General features: G+C 35.1%; 4 protein-coding genes across 4 annotated transcripts; 2 read left to right on the top strand and 2 right to left on the bottom strand.

Annotated features, from left to right (window-relative positions):
- Positions 1-1,418: 1,418 nt before the first annotated feature.
- On the bottom strand, positions 1,419-4,151 carry LOC107014298 (protein C2-DOMAIN ABA-RELATED 4-like). The gene is made up of 3 exons (XM_015214150.2): positions 3,955-4,151; positions 2,222-2,317; positions 1,419-2,041 (listed from the first exon to the last, which is right to left on the bottom strand). The coding sequence occupies exons 1-3, from the start codon at positions 4,063-4,065 to the stop codon at positions 1,751-1,753; spliced, it is 498 nt and encodes a 165-aa protein (XP_015069636.1). The 5' UTR covers positions 4,066-4,151; the 3' UTR covers positions 1,419-1,750.
- A 1,928-nt stretch (positions 4,152-6,079) lies between these two features.
- Positions 6,080-9,393, top strand: LOC107014295 (uncharacterized protein C17orf53). The gene is made up of 7 exons (XM_015214147.2): positions 6,080-6,666; positions 6,763-6,839; positions 7,004-7,066; positions 7,149-7,250; positions 7,509-7,574; positions 8,529-8,607; positions 8,748-9,393. Exons 1-7 carry the CDS (start codon positions 6,108-6,110, stop codon positions 9,236-9,238), a joined length of 1,437 nt encoding a protein of 478 aa, XP_015069633.2. The 5' UTR covers positions 6,080-6,107; the 3' UTR covers positions 9,239-9,393.
- Positions 9,387-17,325, bottom strand: LOC107014294 (outer envelope protein 64, chloroplastic). Its single transcript, XM_015214145.2, has 13 exons — positions 16,934-17,325; positions 16,321-16,473; positions 16,015-16,139; positions 15,308-15,433; positions 14,340-14,522; positions 14,121-14,265; positions 13,564-13,732; positions 12,235-12,369; positions 11,900-12,100; positions 11,038-11,165; positions 10,902-10,953; positions 10,179-10,248; positions 9,387-9,870 (listed from the first exon to the last, which is right to left on the bottom strand). The coding sequence occupies exons 1-13, from the start codon at positions 17,134-17,136 to the stop codon at positions 9,788-9,790; spliced, it is 1,773 nt and encodes a 590-aa protein (XP_015069631.1). The 5' UTR covers positions 17,137-17,325; the 3' UTR covers positions 9,387-9,787.
- A 1,057-nt stretch (positions 17,326-18,382) lies between these two features.
- Positions 18,383-22,782, top strand: LOC107014296 (zinc finger protein VAR3, chloroplastic). Its single transcript, XM_015214148.2, has 7 exons — positions 18,383-18,847; positions 19,469-19,586; positions 19,731-20,074; positions 20,793-20,849; positions 21,544-21,660; positions 22,187-22,285; positions 22,361-22,782. The coding sequence occupies exons 1-7, from the start codon at positions 18,477-18,479 to the stop codon at positions 22,476-22,478; spliced, it is 1,224 nt and encodes a 407-aa protein (XP_015069634.1). The 5' UTR covers positions 18,383-18,476; the 3' UTR covers positions 22,479-22,782.
- Positions 22,783-23,182: the final 400 nt, after the last annotated feature.

Here is a 23,182-nt window from a genome sequence, read left to right as displayed (position 1 = left end):
TCTTTATTTTTCGTATAATGGAGTAGTATTAATTTTGATTTGTTTAAATGAAGTTTTAATATGATATGTGGGAGTTCATATTATACGTAATGTGATAGCAACACTTATTGTGACATATAATTTGGTCGCAATTATGACTTAGTTGTGTTGATGTAATTGTTATTTCCCTTACAACTTCCCACGTACGCCAAGTCAAATAAACTCTTTTTGGTCGAATCTCTTTTCAAAAAATAAAAATTAGAAAAGAGGAAAACAAGTTATCTTATAACAAGTCAATTTATTGGAGAAAAAATACAATTGATAATCAATAAAAAAAAGAATTATTCCAAATAATTACAATATCAATGAAAAGTCTGAAAGTGGCTGTTTACGAAAGATTTTAAAATAAAAAAATGTATCTTAATGGATTTGCCAATTGATTCTAATATTTTCAAGGGGCTACCACTACTTTGCACATTGTTGGATGGTGAAGCCTGTCACCAATGGCCAACCATACCAATATCGGTTCGATTTATACCGATACGTTATAGAATTATTAATAATATCGATATCAGTTATGATTATTATCAATTTAATTATTAATTATTAAATTTATTTTAACCGTTAAATTTTTATATAAAAAGACATTGAAAAAATCACATAGAAATAAGATGACAAACTAAACAAACCTTGTATATTAGTTGAATGATTTTATTTTGTTCAAAAACATACATTGACACTTTGTAGAATAATGGAGAAATTGAGAAAATTAAAAATAAAAATATAAACTAAATCATAAGTTGAGGACTCTATATATCGAATGATATGAATATAATTTATTAATTTACTATCAAATTATTGTTTAATCAGTTAAGAAAAAACCTCAAATCTTTAAGAATCAATAGCCTAATTTCAAAAAGAAAAAATTAATTGAAATATTGTGAAACTACTAAACAAATAACCCAATAACTATTTTTCCAATTTGAATTATTAATTTCGATTTAATTTTAAACATCTGACTACTTTTATGTTTAACGAAGTTGAATTAAGCATCCAATTCCGATCAATGGTATTTCAAATCTGAAAGCAATATAAACAGAAGAAAAGTAAGGATAGTGTTTACCCTAAAAATGGTATAATTGAGTTTTTCTTAAAAGTGATTTATGGACATGTGAGTACGCATACAAATATTAGATACTCCCCCCTTCTTATTTCACCATTTATTTTGACACGATATTTAAGAAAAAAAGAAAAACTTTTGAAGTTTGTGACAAAAAATAATTCTTAGATTAGATATTTGTGTGGTTAAAAATAATTTCATTAAGGATAAAAGGGATACGTGCTTATAACTTTGTTTCTCAAGAAATTCGTGCAGCGGAAGATTCTGAATTTGAGACTTTCTACAACAAAAATATTCTTTTAATTGAAGGTATTCTCACTTTAAAATAAAATTGTTTCTTATTATAGTAACATGACATTTTTCTGAAACAAACTAAAAACGAAAAGGTATCACATAAAATTAGGAGTACTACCATAATATGCACACAAAAGTGTGCACTTGAGTACTTTCCATATATAACTAAGAGTGTTATTCAAGACTAGAAACCTTGCCCAACAGATTGGTGCAGTATGAAAGGTAGTTCTTAATTGAACTTGTATATTACAAACTCCATTTATTACAACCAGAGATCAGTTGTGAGAGCACAAATCAGTTCATACACTGCAGCTAGACAGCTAACAGCAACCAGATATATATACCACACGCTGTATTCTATAAACCCTTCGAACCAGGAATGTTGATCCACTGAAGTTGAAGTTCGACTTCTCCACATTCCACATTTCTCAATCTTAGGCACGTATCTTGCACAACCTGGCCATCTTTCCATACAATATTAGACTCTCCAGACAGGCAGTTAGATCGGCTCGGTTGTATTCTTGTTATAATGGTGCCTTCTGGGAGGCCACTTAAGTTCATCTTCAGAGCCTCTATCAATGGTTTGATGTCAAATTCTGCATCTCCCATTTTGTCATCTTTGCTGAACGAATCATGATCATAGACAGTCTAGAAACACGCAGAAAGAAGAGAACATAAACAAGAAATACGAACACTGGGAAGTGTATAGTTTTATGTAGCAATATTTGATCAACGCAACTAGCAAGTGATCATTAGCGGGAAGTGTATGTTTTCTGCAAACAATAGGGTCTTATTTTATATGATTAACCATCAAACAAGAGACTTTACCAGCATGACAGGAAGATTGGGATCTGCAACAGAAAGAGTTAAATCTTCACTCCACTCAGGATTAACATCCTTTTTTATAACTCGGGTCTTCAATTTCTGCATTCATGTTGAAAAACAGCCACGTCAAAAACTGTCTGAGAGCAATTAATAATATACATCAAATAGGAAGAATTCACAATTTAGAACACATTTCAAATCTGTAACACAGTAGTCAGAGCACAGCACGTAAAGAGAAGTCAAGTATTTGAGTCCTTATGTTAGTAAGGTAGTAGTTGTCATTTCAAACCCTGATTTGGGAAGCTCAAAGTACCAATTGAGTCATGCATTATGGCAAAAAAACAGATATTACAAGTCACAGAGTATTAAAGACAATGTTATCTTATAACCTAATTTAGTACATGAAACAGGTAACAAAAGTGGTGCTCTTTTTGTACACTCTGAGGAGTAGTAAAAGAAGATGATCACAGTACAACAAATTAAAAGATTTTCATCGAAGGAGGTTCAACATCTACCATATATACATAAAAATACTTTTAACTGTGCATAAAGAGGGTAGTTTTTTGTCGAAGGGGGTCTGGATGAACCCCTTAAGCTTACCTCCCCCCCCCCCGCCTCAAACACACACACAACCCATTCTACACTATTAATATACTTTTCAGAACCTGGAAGGTCAAGCTCCAAGAACCTAGTACTTATCATGGCGTAAACTTCAAAAATCTGCATCAGCCAAAAAGGTTTGTAGCTCCAGACTCAACACATAGAACACCGAAATTCAGTAACCTTGGCAAGACAAGAATAAGACTCCTTAGTAGGCGTTTGGCCATGTGATACCATATCACCGTATGGTATCTTGAGATGGAATCAACATTTGACGACATGCGATTATACGCTGATCTTATCTCATAATTTCATATCATGAGTTCCATATCCTCCAAAAGCCATGATATGGAATTATATGGGAATAATCTATCATGATTTGAGTTATTTTAATACAAAAATTGATTCACGAGTTTATATTTTGTTAAAACAACCCCACATTTATATCTACTAACCATTTATTTCACGTGTAAATAAATTTTATAATCACATCATTACTTTTTAAAATTTATTATTCTCACCAACGTATAGTCACTTTAACTCACACTTCACAATTGTTGAATAATAAAATCTTGAAGAGCCCATGAAAGACGTTTCATTTTTACTCAAATATATTGATGAAACAATTAATCTAGTGGAGAACAAATAATTTTGTAATAATTTATTATACAATTTTATAATTTTTTGTTTATTTGATAAGATTGCAAAAACAATTGAGGCTATTTCAATAGTTTTAGAACTAATGATTCTTTTTATGTTTGAAAAAATATATAATACGAAAATTTTATACTGCATGTCTAAACAAAACTTTAATTTCATTCATCATTCGATATCATCATACCATATATATAATCATTTTGATTTAGGACACTTCCCAAAAAAAAAAAAACGATTGCAACCAGAATTTCCCCATAAAATTTTAGATATACCATCCTTCACATGTCAAGCAAACTGATTACAAACCCAGATGCATAAATTCTAGAAACAAAATTACAGGCAGTGGGTGATAAAATGCTCATAGACTTAAATGTAATTTTCTTAACATGAAATTTGACAATTCTTCCATAAATGATGAAATCAACAAATGTCGAACATTAGAATCAAAAAATTGGAAGAAAAATGAGTGGAATTGGGACCTGTTCAGCCATCTGGACGACAACATAGGTATCGCTGCTGCGAACATCACGAACTGCGAGATTTACACCTTTCTTGACTCGAATTCTCAGAAGACCCAATAGATTCTCCATTGCGATGTTCAGGAATATGCAATTAAAAATCGATATGATTTGATTTGTTCTTTTGATAACTACGTGTAATGTTTTTGACTTTTCCACATGGGACCCACGAAGTATTTATTCTGTTGTTTGGCCACCACCACATTGCACATATATTGAATGTGTTTGGTGTGGGTCCGCCACTAATGGCCAACCACGTGTCAATCATTTTCATAAATGATGCGTGAGGCTCTAAATAGGGGTAGAGCAAAAATGTATAGGGGAGAGATGATTACGCACGGAGCCTGTTTGGCTCAGCTTAAAAGCTAGTCAAACTGACTTAAAAGCTGGTTTTTAACTTATTAAGCTGTTTGGCAATACTCAAAATAAAAGCTGGGGTAGGGGTGCTTTTTTTTTTTAGCTTATAAGCTGTTTTAAGTTGACCACATTTTTATCTTTTTGCCCTAAATATTTTTATACAATCTCCAAATTACCCACATAACCCTAACATCTCTTTCTTCAATTTTTCTCTTTTCACGTTTGGCATAGCTGCTGAACTTTTTCCTGTTCTTCTTATTTGAAGTGAAGATAAACCTTGAAATAAATTTTTTCGATTATTTTTTTATTATCTTTCTTTCTTTTCTCTCGATTAATGCCGATAATATGTTGAAAAATCAAAAAACAAAATAATGCTTAGTGAATGGGGCTTCTTGACATGAATGCTAATGAAATTGGTAACATTTGATGTTTGTATTATTTTAGTTTTTCCACTTTTATGTTAGTAAAATGTTCTGTTTCATTTTGATATTTGTATTTGAATCAAACAACTTATTTTTGAAATATGAATTAATATTCCTCTTATAAGTAATTTGTTGATAAAGAAGTATGTGGATGATAGACAATTACTATTACTAATGAATGAAAATAAAATAAATCTTAAATTTTTCAAGTGATCTATTCAAATTATATATTATTAAAATGTAAAATAAGTTGCACATATAACTTAAATAAAAATTTATATTCCTCTTATAAATAATTTGTGATAATAAAGAAATATGTGAATGATAGACAATTATTATTACCTATGGATAAAACTAAAATAAATCTTAAATCGTTCTTTGATCTATTCAAATTATATATCTTTAAAATCTATAATAAGTTTATATTCCTCTTATAAATAATTTGTGATGAGAAATAAATATGTGAATGATAACAAAATATAATTATTTATGGCTGTAATATATAAATTAATTAACTTTTATTATGTTAACAGTTTTTAAGGGTATTTCAGACATTTTGATTTAAAAAGCTGTTTATCAGCACTTATTTGCCAAACACATCAACAACTTTTTTTTTAACTTCAGCACTTTTATCCAAACGCATAACTGCTTATTTTAAAAATAAGTTTCAGCACTTTCAAAAGTACTTTTTAAAGCTGCTTTTATTAAGCCCATCCAAACAGGCCCATAATGTGTTAATAAGTGTAGTTTGCTTAAGACATGGCACAATTAGCTAGGTATGATGATATGAATGTCCCAGATAGATGATTGGCAAATAACCAATATTGTCTAGTTTTTCTTATTAATATTATTATTGTTTATATGTCTCACGTAATTATACAAGGCGTCTTGTTAAGAAGTGAACTCACATCTTACTTGGTGTCAATTGCGTGAGATACGTAGCGAAAAAGGGTAAACAAAAATATATATTTGTGTTCGTGTAAAGCGAGAGAAAATTGTATATAAAGATACAAATACATATATTTATATCCTAATTACATAAATATATATTTTATTATACAATTACAATGTATAAATGAATTTATACAAAACTGAACATTTCATATAAAATTGAATGTAGCTGGCGAATTACACAAATCAAAAGCTTCATAGCAAACATAAAATTTGTTATGAAGCATAATTATGCAAACTATAACTGTTACATACAAATATAATTATATTTTTATGTTTGCTATACATGAAAGTTGCTTTAACTTTCATATATAGCAAACACAAAATTAATATTTGTATGCTATATCAAAGTTTGCATAATTGCGCTCCATAGCAAATATAAATATGTATAATTCGCTATACATATATAAAGAAACCAACTGTATTTCACCGGGCCAATTACACTATTTCAATTCAATGGGCCCAAGTCCAAATTCAATTCAAGAAAACCCATCCCGCAGGCTCAATAGATTTTCCCTCCAAAAAGATCAAGCTGCGGAGATGGAGCCATGGGAAGCACTGGATGTAGACGATTCCGATCTCCACTCTCTTCTCCGCCCTTGTAAGCGACTCCACCAAAACCCTAATCCCTCCACATCTACTTCCACTTCATCTTCTCCGGCGCTTCTCACGCCGCCTTCTCGAACTCCAGAATCCTCACAACTACAAAGTTCTCATAATCAGTTACAATCGCCGCCTCAACGCCTCATTCCGGGGCCGGCAGGTGCCGTACGAGCTGCTATGCTCCAACGAACTCAAGATCGTCAATGTCATTCTTCCATTTCCTCTCAAAGGGACAATCCAATACCTACGCAAGAGTATATTAGGAGAGCCGTCGAAAATTCTACGGAGTTTGACTACGATTTCCAATCCAATCCATGGCTTTCCGCTCTTGAGTTTGTTGGTATGTAATTTAGGGTTTTAGTCTTTACTTGGAGGTAGTACTATCCTTTCGGGTGTTTTTTTTTCATGGTTTATGTATACATGTATGTTCATTCAGGTGCGGAGAACGGGAAAATTCGATGTACACCATTGAGCTCTGTCAATAAATGCCTAGAAACTGCTAGGGTCGATCAGGTATTTTCACCTTTTTTCGTACTGGGTTCATGATTAGAAAAGTGAATACAGCAATGCTATTTTCCAGAAAGAAATGAGACAATAGTTGAAATACCAGGCCCTGGACTGTATCACTACACAAATTTCTGTAATAGCATTACTCTTGGCAATTATTGTTTTCATAGGTTGTGGCAGTTGTTAAGTCTTGCACACAGAATGGTCTTGGCGGTCTGATGGTGACTTTGAAGGTATAGTTGCTTTGAGTATAATGTTGATTAGCAGTGAAAGAAGTTTGCAAGTTGCAACTGATTTGATTAGTTCCTAATTTAGGATCCTACAGGCTCAATTGGTGCTAGCATTCATCACAAAGTACTTGAGGAAAGTCAGCATGGAAAGGACATTTGCATTGGCGCAGTTTTGATACTGCAAAAGGTTCTTCCTGTTACAATTTTTCTTTCTTCCTTTGACAAGTTCAAACCAACCTCTCAACTCCTCTTCCCAGGAGTCAACAGGCCCTTTTCCTACTTGGATCCCTTTGGAACGAAGCCTCAAACTCTTGGTTGAAGGTGGAGACGGTCCTTCCCACATTATGACATCTCACTTGTCTTCTCCCTGCTATATCTTCAGAGATCTCTGATGTGTAATGTTTTTGCATTACTAAAAAACAGCTGACCTAATTTTGGAATCCAGGTTGCAGTGTTTTGCCCTTCAAGCTCAGGACATTACCTTAACATAACACTCGCGAACCTGACAAAGGTGCACATGCTAGCCTATTATTTTTTGATGAGTCACATGCTTAGCTGACTATTATGGGACAGAAATTATTACACCATAAATTGCTATCATTGACTGCAATCTTTCAGGAACAAGAGTGAATAAATCTGAGATTTTTTTTCAATTTGTTTCTTGAAGTTACATCTGTTCTAATTAGCTGAATGAGCTTCTTCCCCTTCATGTAATTTTGTGCTAACTGCAAAGTTGAGATTACTTTAGTTCTTAGTCAAAATATGTGTTAAAAAATGATTCTATTAGGAATGCTTTTGCATGTGGTCATGACTCATGAAGCTTCAATTTAGAAGAACTAATTAAAGAAACACTGAAAATTTGTATGTCATCAATGTCAATTAACCTCAATTCTTCTTAGTGCGACTCACATAATTGGATGCAGTAGATATAGAAATGGATTTGGCAGAAGTCTGTTAAGAGGACTATCAGATCAATGATATCATCACCATATATTTGTTTCTAATCTCCATACATCTGTGTGCCTGAATTCTCTGCTCATGTGGTTTATGTAACTTTGTCCATGTAATGGATTTATAGTTGCCTGAGACTTGGTTCTGTCAATATGTATGGGTATATCTTCCTTCATCCTGAGTTAGCATTCTCTAGTGCTCTCTCTCTATCTCTTCTTTGCTCTTAGACACTACAGTAGCTCAATATAAAATATCTGCAATTGACAAAGGAATTATATGCAACAGTTTTAGATCATGAGTTACCTGTAAGGCTATTAGATGAAAACTACTGGAAGTTGGTGTTGTTTGTCTTGTATCCTCTAATTTGATATTCTACAGTGAGCACTAAGCCACATATGCACTTCCACCGGGTACCACATAAGCTTCAAAAATTCTATAAGAACTTGTCAATCGTGTATCATAATTGATTAAGCGTTGAATATCCTCCTAAGAGCTATAAGTGCCTTACCTGCAGGTTTTCTGCAAGGAAAGTGGACCTCCATTAGTGAACAGCCTAGCCGCATATGAAGTCAACTACAGTGATCGTGAAAGTGGTGAGGGTTGATATTCTATTATGTACTATGGGAAGTCATTATACTAGGAGGATTTTCCTAAGGCAGTTGCACTATCATTGGTTTATATACTATATGAAAGGTTTCTAGTATTCTGGTTAATTATTCATTAAATTTCGCAGCATCAGCCTCTGCTAGAGAAGCTAGTGCACTGCAGATCACGGACAACGTTTCAGTTGAAGATATCCTAGATGATAGAACCATAGAGTGCTCTGCAGGTGGAAATTTCCATAGTGAGATTCAATTGGAGAAGGAAAATCAACTTCCAGATAGTTACATATGCAACAACAGCAGTGGCTTTAAGAAAACCTCAGTTGATGACAAAGAATATCTCCAGCAGATACAGAGTAGTGCCAAAGGATTTGAAGGAACAGTCAGAAACAGAGGCACTTTTAATGAAGATAATAATCAGCAAATGGGAGAGAATTCTCAGGGAATCCTCACTCCGAGGAACAAAAGAGAGAGTCCAACAAAGAACTACATTGATCCAGTAATTCCAATTACTAATGAAGTCAACAATCATAGACAGCCAATTGCTCCGAAAGTGTCACTGCCTGAATGGACAGATGATCAGCTTGATGAACTGTTTGCCTGTGAGGATGATGATGAATGAACTATACAAAAAAGTTTGGTCCCTTTTTGTTTAGGTTGATGTTATTTCCAGTTAACTTTTAACAGTAGTTCTCAAGATTCCTGTAAAGTTTGATCTAGTTCCCCTCCTGTTTTGACATTATCAATAGATGGAAAGTATAGTAAAGAGCTTTATACTAATTTGTTTTACTCCAGAGGGAGTAGTGCACCGACGTGATAAGCCTTACAACGTTTAGGTTACAGTACTCCAAATAATGTGTACTCCAAAAGTAATTAAATTGGTCATGTTGAACGATGAAGTAATAGCTCAAAAAGTTACAATTTGAATGCAATATACTAACAAAATTGCACTAGACATCAAAACTCTAGTATATTTTAAAGCTGTAGCCGATATCTAAGGGGTCGCTCTTTGTCTTCAAAGTACCACGAGAAAGAAAGAATTTTGAGGTTGCCTTCATTCCTCGTATTTTCAATCATTCAATTTATCATATTTCTGCTGAGATGACCAGCTTCGACACAGAAAGGGTCCAGCAACAGCAATCATTCTAAACATGTTTACCTTCTAAAGGAACTATGGAAAAAACTTCTTCAGCCTGTCAGCAGACAGAGATGCTCTTTTGTTTGTTGGCTCAAGAACTAGTGCGTATCTGAAATCTGCAAAAGATAACAAGGAAAACTAGAGTCAGAGAACACTGTAAACAGTAGTTTAGGATGGACAGGTCATCTATGAGTTCCCGAGAACACGTTTGTTCCAATGACTAGGTACAATTTTCTTTTGAGCACAACCAAACCTTTCGCACATGTTTTCTTATTAAGAATCCAACTAGTCCTAGTTGAATTAGACCTTCACAGGCCATCCTAGAGTACTTTTTTCCACAAATGTGCCTCAGGTGATGTGATTCAGCCGTAAAGTTTGCTCATGAAGGAAATAGGAATTAACAGCTGAAGTTGTTGAGACTCACCTTCAATTGCCTCTTTGTAGTAGCCCAGCATTTCTCGTGCCGTGCCTCTTCTTAAGTAAGCCTTGACATTCTGTGGAGAAGAAACAGCAAGAATATTTCACCTCAGAAAAGCATATGAAAGGTAGCAAGACCAAGATAGTAGCAATTTGTATAGCATTACTAGCTTATACCAGTCATCACTTTTTACCATGAAATGCAGAATACTCAAGTGCAGTACACAAAACCTTCTTCCCAGATCTCCCGAACCCCCAAAAGATACGACCAATAATTAACTCTTTTTCTACCTCACATAAACCTTATCCAGGATCAACAAAGCAAATAAAATTTCTAAAGAGACTAGAAACTAAAATCATACGATAACACTGAGAAAACAATTTGAGTTATTTTCTGTTATGTGAATAGGTCACAATGAGTTACACTGAAACATAAACTAGCAAAACACACGGGGAGGCTGGTGAGGTAGGAGACCACACCATTAATTTTTTTTTGAGTAAGGAAACAATTGTATCAAAAGAAAAACTTACCACCAATGAAGGTGTTGAGAACAGAACTTTACAAATCCCGAAAGAGTATATCCATCTTTGTCCAAAAACCTTTAATCTTATACAATGCCTAATAGATCTAGCAAGTCTCCTATTCCCCTTAAACAACCCCCCCCCCCCCACACACATTCCATTTACACCAAAAGAAAAAGAACAAACTAAGATGGCTAGGAGGGCCCACCTTCTTATCAAGATCAATGGCTTTACTGCTATCAGCTTCGGCTTGGAGGAAACTGGAAAAGAGAACTAAAAATTAGTATATACGAATTTTACAAACAAATCATGGAGAAATGGGGGAAAATGGAGAAACAAATTACTTTCCCATCCCCAAATGAGCTGCAGCCCTGTTGCTAAAGTATGTTGCACTGTTACCATTGAGTTTGATAGCCTCTGTGTAGAAGCCAATGGCTTTCTGCCACTGTTTCTCTTTGAAGGCTTGATTACCCTGTGAAAAATTATATAGTATAAGAACCAAGCTGTGAATACTAAGGGAGCCTCAAAATAAACCAAAAAAATGACAGAACAAAGCAATAGTGAAGGTGCATTAGCAGAATAGCCAGCTTGTCACTTTCACTCCTGAGCTCTTATGTTTTTTTCAAATTTGTCAGTCAAGGCTTAACATCACTGAGCTCCTGCTCTTAGGCTTATGACTCCATACTATAATTCTTTCACACCCAGCTAAATGTCTGAAGAAACCTGGTCACATCAACTTATTCCTTTCCAGAATTCTGTCAGATAGGATATACAACACTTATTTGCTAATGTTCCCTAATTGAGGATGAACCCACATAACTGATATAGTGTGCTAAGGGGATCTTCAATCTGCCTAAATTCTTTTTTTTTTTGGTATGCTAAGGATTCACCTACAAATCCTTGCCCTGACAAAAACAGTTTCAGCACTAAAAAAAAAGTAATGGGCATCAGGCAAATGTGATTCTTGTATTGTGCACCAAAAGAGAAAGGCATGATGCTGAAAAGTGGGTAGTTCAGGAAAACAAGTGAGCAGTGACAGGCTCAAGTAAAAAACATCAAGGAAACAAGCACAGAAACTTGATCCCAGGTACATTTAGTATGCATAGATTATAATAAAGTTGACTGATGGATATGGCGATCTCAACATTCAAGAAATTGACAGCAATGTCACTCAAAAAAATCGACAGCAGATTATCCTTTGTGTACCTTTTCTTTAGCCATTTCGGCAGATGTTTCCTTGCTCAGGGCGTTACCAGATGCTGATGATTTTGTGGCTAATTCTGCCTGTTCCTGGAGATCTGCATAGATGGTCTGTATGGTGTCGAGCAAAAATCTGTCACCTCCCTGCCTTGCTACAAAGGACACAGAAATTGGGCATTTATCATGACATCCCACTGGCACGCTGACCTACAGTAGGAAAGCATATACGATTAGAGAAGTCTGATTCAATGCTGGGTTGATCAACTACTGAAGGCCAATTTAAATTTCTGTGTGCTTGGGGTACAGAATCACCAGAGAGAGAGAGAGAGAGAGAGATTCACCTGACAGCCACCTGACATGCTAGCTATGCTTGAAAATGAGCATAACCTAATCTGGTAGTCCTCAGATTGAATCTCCTTTGCACCAGTCTTTGGAGGAGGCTCAGCAACTGTGGGGACGACCAAAATTCCATCATCCTATTGAAACAGTTAATTTTAGAAAGATTAAGATGACAGCATAAGACATCAAGATACTATTCCAGTAAGATTACTTTAACATAATAATAGCAGCAGAACTTCATGAAATCAGCTGAGATTGAGATATTTAGTCAGCTCGACACTAGGCTCAACCATTAAAAATATGTATTCAGATCATGCATGGTTCAACGTAATATTCTCAGATAACGTTTCATTAAAACATGAAATAGTTTTTTCCCTACGAGGGTTATGAAATATTTACATCAGGCAACATTCTGGTAGGTTTGCTATAAATGTAGTGATTCTAGCGTGTTCAGCAGAGATTCAGCCTCATTAAGATACTCCATTTGATATTGTTTTAATGCTTTTACCATGAAATACCAGAAACTGATGGAACAGTAAATAACAAAGAAATGTTCGCCAATTAATGGTCAAAAGGGGTCTTAAATGTTACCAACTAACCTTCACAGTATGATATGATGAAGTACTAGCTGAAAGTCATAAATCCTTATAGACAAGCATTTCTGAGATGGGTTTTCCACCAAATCAAGGGGTAGGTTGGATAGAAATCAGGCAGTCCCATCATAAGAACATCGACTTAACATATACCAGTGAGAGAACACATAAAACAACCCTAAATTTGGTAGCACAACTTACTTTAGCACTTAAATTACACGGGCGTTTATACACCCCCCTTAACATATTTGAAGTGAACTAATACCACGCAAAAATATAGTACCAGCCTCAAATTGGCAAGAGTATTACACAAGCATGAGGTTGGGAGTTTGAGGGAGAAGAGACAAGCATGTAGAGGGAGCAGGTTGGGTTTTGAGAAACCGGGGTGGGGGTGGGGGGTGGGGGGGTTTGAAGAAGAAGAAGAATGGGAGGGTGGGTTACTTTTTTTTCATATATTTAAAAAATTATAATAACTTAATGCGCTTTCAAATTTTTTTCTTTTCTTTTTTTGCCATATCATCCGTTAGGGTGGTACTAAATTCACGCGAAATGAAATTAGGGGGGTAAAATAAACGCCCGTATAGTTTAAGTGTTTAAGTAAGTTATGCTGCCAAGTTCGGTTGGTTTAATGTGTTTTCTCTATACTAATAATAGTTATTCAAGGGATTGGTTGGAAGGGAATCAGGAAACTCATTATTAAAAAAAAACATCAACTAATTGAACACCAGTACTACTTACTTTCAAAAGATCATTTAGAGCTGAGCGCATTTCATTCCTAATTGCATGGCAGCTATCAATATTTGTATCTGCGATTTCTAGCGCTCCTTGCATTTGGGAAGAAATAAAAGGGTCCAGATTGGGCTTTTCAGCATTGATCCACTCCAGATGATTTTGTTTGAACTCGTGTCTGTGCACAGACGATAGAAACTAAATTTAGATATGTCAATTACCACTCAAAAAAATTAAATTTACGAGGTAAATTACCACTCAACAGAAATAGCAGGAACATCACTTATGTGTAACACTAGATGCACCAAAAATAGATGAGACAGAGTAAGATAAAAATTCAATAGAATTTTCTAGTGGTCAAAAGCTCTTAACAAGTATAGAACCCCCCCCCCCCCTTTTCAAGCAAGTAGGTGACCAAGTATATATGCTTTAAAATGAGGCCAAAACTAACACAAACAAGATAATGTCATGACTACTTTTGCAAGCTTCCATCAGATAAGATACTTCATGCTTAAAACCAGTAATATTGTGCCTAGTGATCTCTGAGGCATCAACCTACATCTCACCTCCTAAGTATATGCATAGCATATGCTAGCAAATTCGTTGATGAAGATTTTCTTTCACCATTGGACTTTCTGTCAGCAAACAGTTTTAAGCTTGGAACTTTTGAGGTTAAATAAGCTTCCAGATTCTCATGTCTTAGGATTTGTCCTGCAAGAGGTGATTTTCAGAAGGGATGTAAAAAATGAAAAATCTCATTAGATGCCCAGACTACAAACACATACTTCCAAACAGCTTCTCGACAGCTTTGGTCACTGCTTGACTGATGCGATCACCAGGAGACTTTAGTAACTGAAAGCAATCATCAGCTATAACAACATTCCTTGGATTCCGTTGAGCAACAAATGGAACCTGCAGTAGCACATGCCCGACACGGCGCAATATGCTGGGATCTCTTGCAAACCATCCTGCAGTTGGTCCAAATTTACTAAAAGCTAAACATAGAACACCAGATAAAAGTACAACACATGGCATTCAACTTAATAATTTTGTAAAATCCATATATACCAAGATTATATTCCAGACTTAACAATAGCAATATAAAATGTTCATCAAGAGAAATTTCAACACGGTGGCCTACATCTCTCCCAACTTCAACCCTATCCCCAGAAGTCAATGGTCTTCCCATACTGCTCCTTGGGTTGGAAGTGGAGAGTGACTTTCACTTGAGGATATCCAGTAAAAATCCTGTACTGACCAGTATCATGTCAGATTGCTGACACCAGTATTCCAGTGATGAAGAATCCAATAAACATAGATACCAAGTTACCAACACATCCAAAGGCCACAAAAGACGAGATATAAACCTATTGGACTTTAGTTTAAGTCATCCCCATCGCGTTCTTGATTCTTTTTTAAAATAAAGTGAACATTTAAATCAAATCACTAACATTGTTTCAACCAAAATGACTCGAGAAATCATAACTTTCATGTCATTCACTGGTAGCTTATATAAAATATTTACCCAGCAAGTAGCACAAGAAGAACCACGAGGATTATATATAAACCAAATGACGAGCAGATTATTCAAACCCCAACAAAAGGACAGCTTTTTCTCATATCAAAAGGATATGACTCTTAGTACAGTGACATGATCCCAACATGTCAGGCTCAAAGACTCCGCAAAAAAAAAAAGAATTAAGTGAAGGTGAAAGATGTTAAGTTGAACTGAAGATGGCATGGACATACATACCAACTGTGTCAAGACTAGCTGAAACAGGAATTATGCCGGTGTGAGAAACTGTCCCATGAGATGGCCGAAACCCTAAAACTCCACAGTATGCAGCAGGTACTCTCACACCTCCAACAGCATCAGTACCTGGATAACAGATGGTACTGTAACTTAGAAGAGCTTATTGGTTATTACCCTGTATTCATTTCCATAAACCTGATGTGCTAAAGTGAAAAAGAACTTGTCAATAAAACCAGCATAATATATCTATATTCAACAAGCACGCTTTTCTTCATGATTGTTTCTTTTAAATTTTGCCGCAAAATAATTACTATTAAATGAGGTCAAGGAAGTTTGAGCTTTTTCTTGAACTTTACCTAACCATCATTGGAGTCCAAATTCAGGGCATTGTCTTAATAACTTAATTACCTAAATCAATCAGTTGCCGTTATACTTGGTCAAAATAGAAGTTTGACCATCTGAATTGAGATTTGAGATCGAGTTAGAAGCTTCATTAGATAGCCTGTCCACTTAAATAGAAAGTGGTACTTCTAACCACAAATAAAGATGTTGCAGATTTCAAATATTCAGGAGGATGCACACCAGCCAAAGTTCAAGGAGCTCGTTCTTTACATTGTGACTCAAAATTTACCTAAATGGCAATGCATACTTGAGCCAGAAAATGACAACAGATGGACAAAATGATTTTGAGACGCAAAAGAACTAACCCAAAGAAAAATCAACAAACTTTGCAGCCACAGCAACAGCAGCCCCACTAGATGACCCTCCGGGCATCCGTGCAGGAGCAGCCGGATTTGTTGGAGTATCAAAATGCATCTGTTCACCACTAATACTGTACAGTGAAGATGACAAGAATGATCAACATCACGATAAGGATTCCAAATTGCAGCATAAATATGTGTAACACAACAGAAATGGAAATCATCACTAGCCAAAGAATAAAAAAATCCAGGATCCTACCAATTTTAGAAAAGAGTTCTAATTTTAACCAGTGGAAAGAGTCAGGAACAAACCCAAATGCCATGTCATCTACAACAGTTCTTCCAGTACATGTGGCTCCTCCTTCAACAAGTGTGGTGACCACGGTGGACGTCTGACTAGCAGGTTCATGAGTCCTTGACCAGTCTGGGTTCCCAAACCCTGTCACAAATCCATTGACATCGAATCTGGACAATCAAAATTCGATATGACTTCAGTAGTTCTAAAATAAGCAAATGAATTTCGAGTAGAGAACCAAGACAAGTAAATGAAACATGAGAAATAGTAACTCAAAAATAATAAAGACAAAATTGAGAAGGCTTCTATTGGACTCTCCATCCCAGCATATAAATCAGAAATAGTAACTCAAAAAATGATGAAGACAAAATTGTCAGCATACAGAACTATGTAACTTCCAGAATCTAGTTGAAACAAGACTATTCCTTTCAGCCATCAAGGGCAGAATGCAAAGCTCACACTCAAAGAAGACTGGTTATAAGTTACAACTTACAAAACCAAACATCAACTGAACCTCAATCTCAAATTATGAAACCGTGGACTTTGGTTATCAAAATCCTCTATTTTCATAATTAAATCCTCTTTATTCAAAAACTAGAGTTCCCAATTCTCTGGAAATAAGAAGCTTACACATCGGAGATGGCAAAAGAAAGGCCAGTAAGAGGATGAGGAGCTTTAGGTGGAGGAGGCTGAGGCGGTGGCAGAAGCTTAAGACGTTCAACAAAGGCTCCAAAGTCAGCTTTAACAGCTTTCTTTAGCTTTCTGGTCATTATAAGTATTCCAGCCAATCCTAATCCCAACAAAACCCATAAATTTGCTGACTGTGACGCCATTTCTTCACCAATAAACTCTGTATTTGCTCAAAGATTGATTTTTTTTTGCAGCGACGCTCAGTTTGGGGGTTTGTTTATAATACTTTCTTGGATTGTTCTTCCGCACAGGGGGGTGGGGGTGAGGATAGAGCAGTGGAAACCTAAAAAGAAGGTAACATTCAGCTGGGAATGGGATTCAAGAAGTTGAAGGGAATTGTGAATCTTTTATCTTTTATGTATATTAGCATAAAAAGGTATGAAATTTTCGAAAATGTTACAAGACGACCCACTAAGTTTCACCTATATTTAGATAAGCCCCGTTTCTTTGGAAAAATATTTGTAAAATATTGACACTGTAATTTTGATTCAACTGAAATCAACCACCACCTTTTATTCATGGTAAAATTACATTAATTATTTCTATTTTTTGCGCATTACAAAAATAGCAAAACAAATGGGTAAATGACTAATTACAATCGTTACTCCAACTGAAATTATTATAAATTAAGATATTTTAATCTAACATTAGAGTTATTTGAATACACACGAATAATGCATTATTAAGAAAATATTTTTTATCTTTCGATGATGAAAAGAGAATGCACGGGTTCACAATTAAAGCAAATGAGGTAATTACATTGCTTTATGGTTTACTACTCTTTGTGCGGCTATTTTTAATGATTGTGGTTATCTTATTTAGTTAATGGGTGATCCGTCATTTTCTACATTTATATAATATAAAACACAGCTTCGTAAAATAAAATTAGCAACAGATATAATATAAGTTTTTGAAATCATTCTTTTTACCTACGAGATTATAACAAAAGATAAATAGCTTTAACTCAATCTACGAGGAATGAAATCACATTTTGCTCATGCTGCCCACTTAGCTTCTACTATAGCATGTATTACTACTAATAATTGTGTTATTTTTAAAATTTTGATTTGAATTTTATAATTTTACGATATTTATATTGTATCTAATTTTTTTATTATTTTTACTATACTAAGTGAATATAAAATAATGTTCTTCTGACTATCTTTAACTTTTAATACCATACTATTTTATTTCAATCAATATCTCTAAAATTCAAAAATTTATCTAAAATACTACTACCATATGATTAAATGATATTATTAACTAACTTCTCATACCACACCCATAATTAGGGAAACACTTGTAAAAATAATGAAGCTCCAGACAGTTTTTTTCAAGAGGGACGAAATTGTAAATATTTTTCTTTTCACCCCTCAATTTTTCTTAATTGCCTGCTAATTTCATTTGAACTTCAAAACCCTATCAAAAACCCTCTACTTTCTTCAATCTCAGCTGCCATGGTTTTCTGAAAAAAAAGCTTAAAATGTCAGCTTCTAGATTGTTCTTTCTCCTTGGAGCTTCGACTGTTCGTAACTGTAACAAGCCTACGAATATATCTTCTCCATTTTCTCCATTTCGATTCTCAAAGCCGTTGCTTCCTCCTGTTGTACGGTTCCGCAGTTACAATTGTACCTCAGCTACACTCGAGACCAATACAATCGAACCATTGGTCAGTCCTAGAAATCATCCATGGCCAGAATGGGTTGCTTTCGTGGACCGTTTGAAAAGCAAAGGATACATTACAGAAAAAAGTACGAGCACGGGTGAAGACGGCGATGGGAGTATTTATACGGATATGAATTTGTTGAAAGATGCATGCCTTAACTTCTCTCGCGACCGTTCAGACATTTTCAAGTGAGAAGGCTACTGCTTTTCTTAACATTTTAGCAATTATAGTGTCAAAGAAGTTAAGTAAAAGGGATAGGAATAAATGTGTTACAGTTTTGAAAGTTGCAAATTTAGATACTCATAGGCTCAAGAATGAACTATTCTTTGAACGATTATAAGATACTAATATATTTGTTGTCTTCCATTTGGTTAAATTTGCTAGTCGAAACTTGAAATTTTATGTTTTTTAAGTTGTGTTAGGACGTACATCTTAATCGAAGAAAATTTGAAGTGTTGTGAGTGGAAGTTAAGTTTCAGAACAGTTTTAAGGAAATTCAAAGTATTTGAAGATCAAATTTCTTGGCCAAACAAATTATTTGAAGATAAGTTCTCAAAATATATGGCCAAACACTAGCTTAGTTTTCAAAATTTGGAAAGGCTAGAACAGAAAAGGAAAAAGGGGATAATGATGATAATAAGGCCTCATGAAATAACCCATTTTGCTGGGAAGTTGTCTATATTGGTTGTCAGAAACTTTTCTAAGTGTTAGCTTCTCGAGGAAAATCATAGACCTTAATATATGTTGAGACTATGTTTTACAATTCCCACCTTGCCTGAGATTATGGAAGGACCTGTTGTACTTTGCAGAAAGTTGTCCACCCAAGATATGCAGAAAGTTGTGGAAAAGGGCTGTCCTAATCTATTCAGGAAGGTTGTTAACTCTGCGAAAAGGCTAAGGATTCATCTAAACCTCGACGAAGGAGAGGTGAGTTGCCTTTTAAATTATTAGATGTCCTTACTTTTGAATTTCCTTTTCATGGTCAAGTTAGATTGATTGCAGTTCAAGGGTCATTTGACTTCTCTCTGTGAACGTATTCTATGAGGTTTTACCTAAGGAGCTTACTTGCAGGTATGTGGTGCTTGCAATTTCCGTGGATCATGTGATAGGGCTTACTTGATATTAAAGGAGTCTGAGGGTGTCGCACGTACAGTCGATATTGTGCGGGTCTTGCTTATTTATGCATTTGATTCTGCAGTCATATCTAGTGGAGCAATGCCTCCTGGTAGTGAGCTTATCGAGGTATCTGCAAGACAATTGCTCTCAGAGTTGGTTGAATTAAGTGAGACACCTATTGATCCTGATCATCCAACACCTGCCCCCAAGGCTTCTCCAAGAAAGAAAGAGTCTGTTGGCTCAAGGACAGATGGTCTGGAAGATGTTGAAATGAAAAGAAGAGATTCAACTGGTCTTGAGTAAGTTTTCTTGGAGATTATAATGATTTTTTTCTTAAAAAGAAAATACTGGACTTCTTGCAAGGTACAATGGAATATATACAAATTGATTTTAATAGTGTAACTTAATGCATTTATATCAATATTTTAAGAGTCCTTTTGATATAATATAACTTGTACGTCTCTTATTCTGGACTACAATGGTGTAGGCAGGACAGCAATTCTATCTAACTTGATTAACTATAGGTCACACCCATTGTTGAAAACGTGTGGGATTTATATTGTCATGTAAATTTTCCCTCCATCCAGAAGCTCCAATTTCATCCAGGTATTTAAAAATGTGTGGGCTTTTATGTTCTACTATATCAGATTCAAACGATTGTGGTATAACTGTTAATTAATACATGCAAATAATTTAGCTTAAACTCTTAAGCGGCCAAGGATAAGGCGTGTAAGTTTAGAAAATTAGTACCATACTGGTTTGGAGTGCAGATATGGTGGTTATTGTTACTATTGCGTTCAGTGGCTGCTCATACTGATTTATTCAAGCGAATAATCACACTACCTTATTAAAAAAATGCACTTGCAAGAGGTTGAGTTTTGATTTGAAGATTTCATCTTTCCTATTTTATGATTTTTCTTGTTGCTTAAAGCTGAAATGCATTGGGATGGAATACAATGTTATATACTAAGATGAATATTTTGATGCTCACTGGAAATGCGCCATGCTTCTCTGTAGGGGTGAAATGCCTAAAAGAAATGTTGAAATGAAGCAAGGAGATTGGATCTGTTCGCAGTAAGTTCTCATTTACTTTTGGCATTCCTGATACATTGTCTGCACGCTTATTTGTGTTTTACCTGTATATTTGATATGTGCTCTATAATTCTATCAAGTATTATTAGCGACTTCAAAATCAAGCTTTTCACACCACCCCCACTTTTAATTTTTTGGGCATTTAGTAAGTTCTCCACCTTTTTGTTGTTTTACCACCAAATATATCTTCTTAGAGCTTCAGGCAACTAAATTCTCTTTCCTTTTGTGAACGAAGAAATTTCACTGAGTTGACTTCTCTACGTGTTTGCATTTTTCTTATCCTGTGGACTTTTTCTGATGCTAGTAAATGGATTTGGAAATAGAAAAAGGCATTTTTGATTTGCCTAACTGTGCTTATCACAAACAAATTGTGTCAAGTCTTTCCACTAATTATCAGAGTCCCCATTTTCCTTTTCCCTTTTTAATTTGATTTGGTAACCTTCTTTTAGGCCTACCACCGAAACCTCCAGCCACTGCCATTCTCTAGGCAACAGTGGGTTTTCCACCTTCCCACCCCCGTTGGTGACTTGAACACCCTACCTAATGGCTAAAGTTGAGGAGCTCTACCATTAGAGGAACTCTCCCTCATCCTCTTTTTTTCTTCCTTTCTCTAGTATTACTTCCTTGTGCTCATGTTCCTGGCATGTACTGACAATCTGACATTGACTTGCTGCAGGTGCACTTTCATGAACTTCGCACGCAATGCGCAGTGCCTGAGATGCAAATCAAAAGGACCTAGTCGAGATGCTCCTGTGGTTAAAGAAATGAAAAAGGGAGATTGGAATTGCCCACAGTATGTTGCATCATATGATTTAATTGTTGCTGATAAAAATCTCACAGTTTATCCCCCCCCCCAAAAAAAAGCCTACAGTTATGAAGCATTAAAACCCCACTTGTCAGATTATATAGTTTCATAGATGATTACTCCACTATGGATCTCAAGAGTGCCTTCTTCCTTTTACAACTCTAGTCTGAGCTATTGAATTCACTGGCCTACTATAAATATAACCGAGTACTAAAAGCTTAAAAAGTGACTTTGAAATATACTTATCTTTTTTTTGATTTCTCAAAAATTAAATAAATATACTCATCTTTTCTCTTGATACTAATGTCGGTTTGCTTTATACATGTACGTATACCTACTGGAATATCACATTGTATGCTTATTATTAGGAAATACTTAATCTTCTATGATCTGAGAACAATATAAGATGTTATTGCCCTGCACACGTTGTCTTCATGGCCTTCCAACTCGTTTTCCCTTCTCCTTTTCAGTGGTGTTAGTTCTCAGTTCTCGTCATTTTTTTTGGTCTCTGTAGATGTACCTTCATGAATTTTGCTAGCAATACCAAGTGTTTACGCTGCCAAGAGCAGCGTCCCAAGAGACAGCTGAATCCTGGAGAATGGGAGTGCCCCTCGTGAGTAGCTTCTGTTGATTCTGCATGTTTTGGTTTTGTGGATTCTACTCATCATACTTTTGGATTCTTGTACAGATGTGACTTCTTGAACTTCAGAAGCAACATGGTCTGCAAGAAGTGCACTTGTGAACGTCCCAAAGATGCAAAGACACAGTCAAAATATGAGCAGCAACTTTGGACAAAGCCTTACTAATGTAGCTAAAGATCACAGCTCATACAGTCGGTTGAGGATATCATCACAACAAAAAATAGTAAGACGCAACTTTTTTTGGTGCTTCAGGTGAGTGGATATGGAAATGGGAATAACATATTTCTTCCTCTCGAAGTTACTTTAGCAATTAAGAGATGTTTGTGAAGTCTTAATTTATTTTTTCGTGAAATAGTTTGTAATTATTATTTACTGTAGAATCTAATAAACAGTGTTAAATGGGCCACTTTATTTTTAAGTGTAAGAATATATTGATTTATGGGTTAATCTGTTCTGGAAATTTGTTGTATGTGGGAGCATATTCAGGGTTTCCGAGGGTTTTTAACTTTTTACTTTCCTCTGTTTCAGTTTGTTCACTTCGTCTTCGCGTGATGAATTAAGAACAGAGGTAGATACGTTAAAAAGAGAATCATATAAATCCTGTGTCATCCAAATCATCTTAAAGTTTTAGATTGAATAGAAATGAGCAACATCTCAGGCACAATCTAAAAAAAAACGGACAATGTTTAAACATGCTATACATGAACCAGAACTTAATGAGGAAACAAAGAAGTATCAAAAACACCTGTAAATTATTCGAAATAGCTCATATATATCCTTTTAACTACAATTCAACTCAAAACTAACCTTATTGTCATACTATTGGGTCATAAATACCTTTCTTATTGACGGAAGTTGTTAAATGCCAT

This window comes from Solanum pennellii, chromosome 3 (genome assembly GCF_001406875.1).
Source record: "Solanum pennellii chromosome 3, SPENNV200".
Taxonomy (NCBI): Eukaryota; Viridiplantae; Streptophyta; class Magnoliopsida; order Solanales; family Solanaceae; genus Solanum; species Solanum pennellii.
This window is presented reverse-complemented; position numbering and strand designations above follow the sequence as displayed.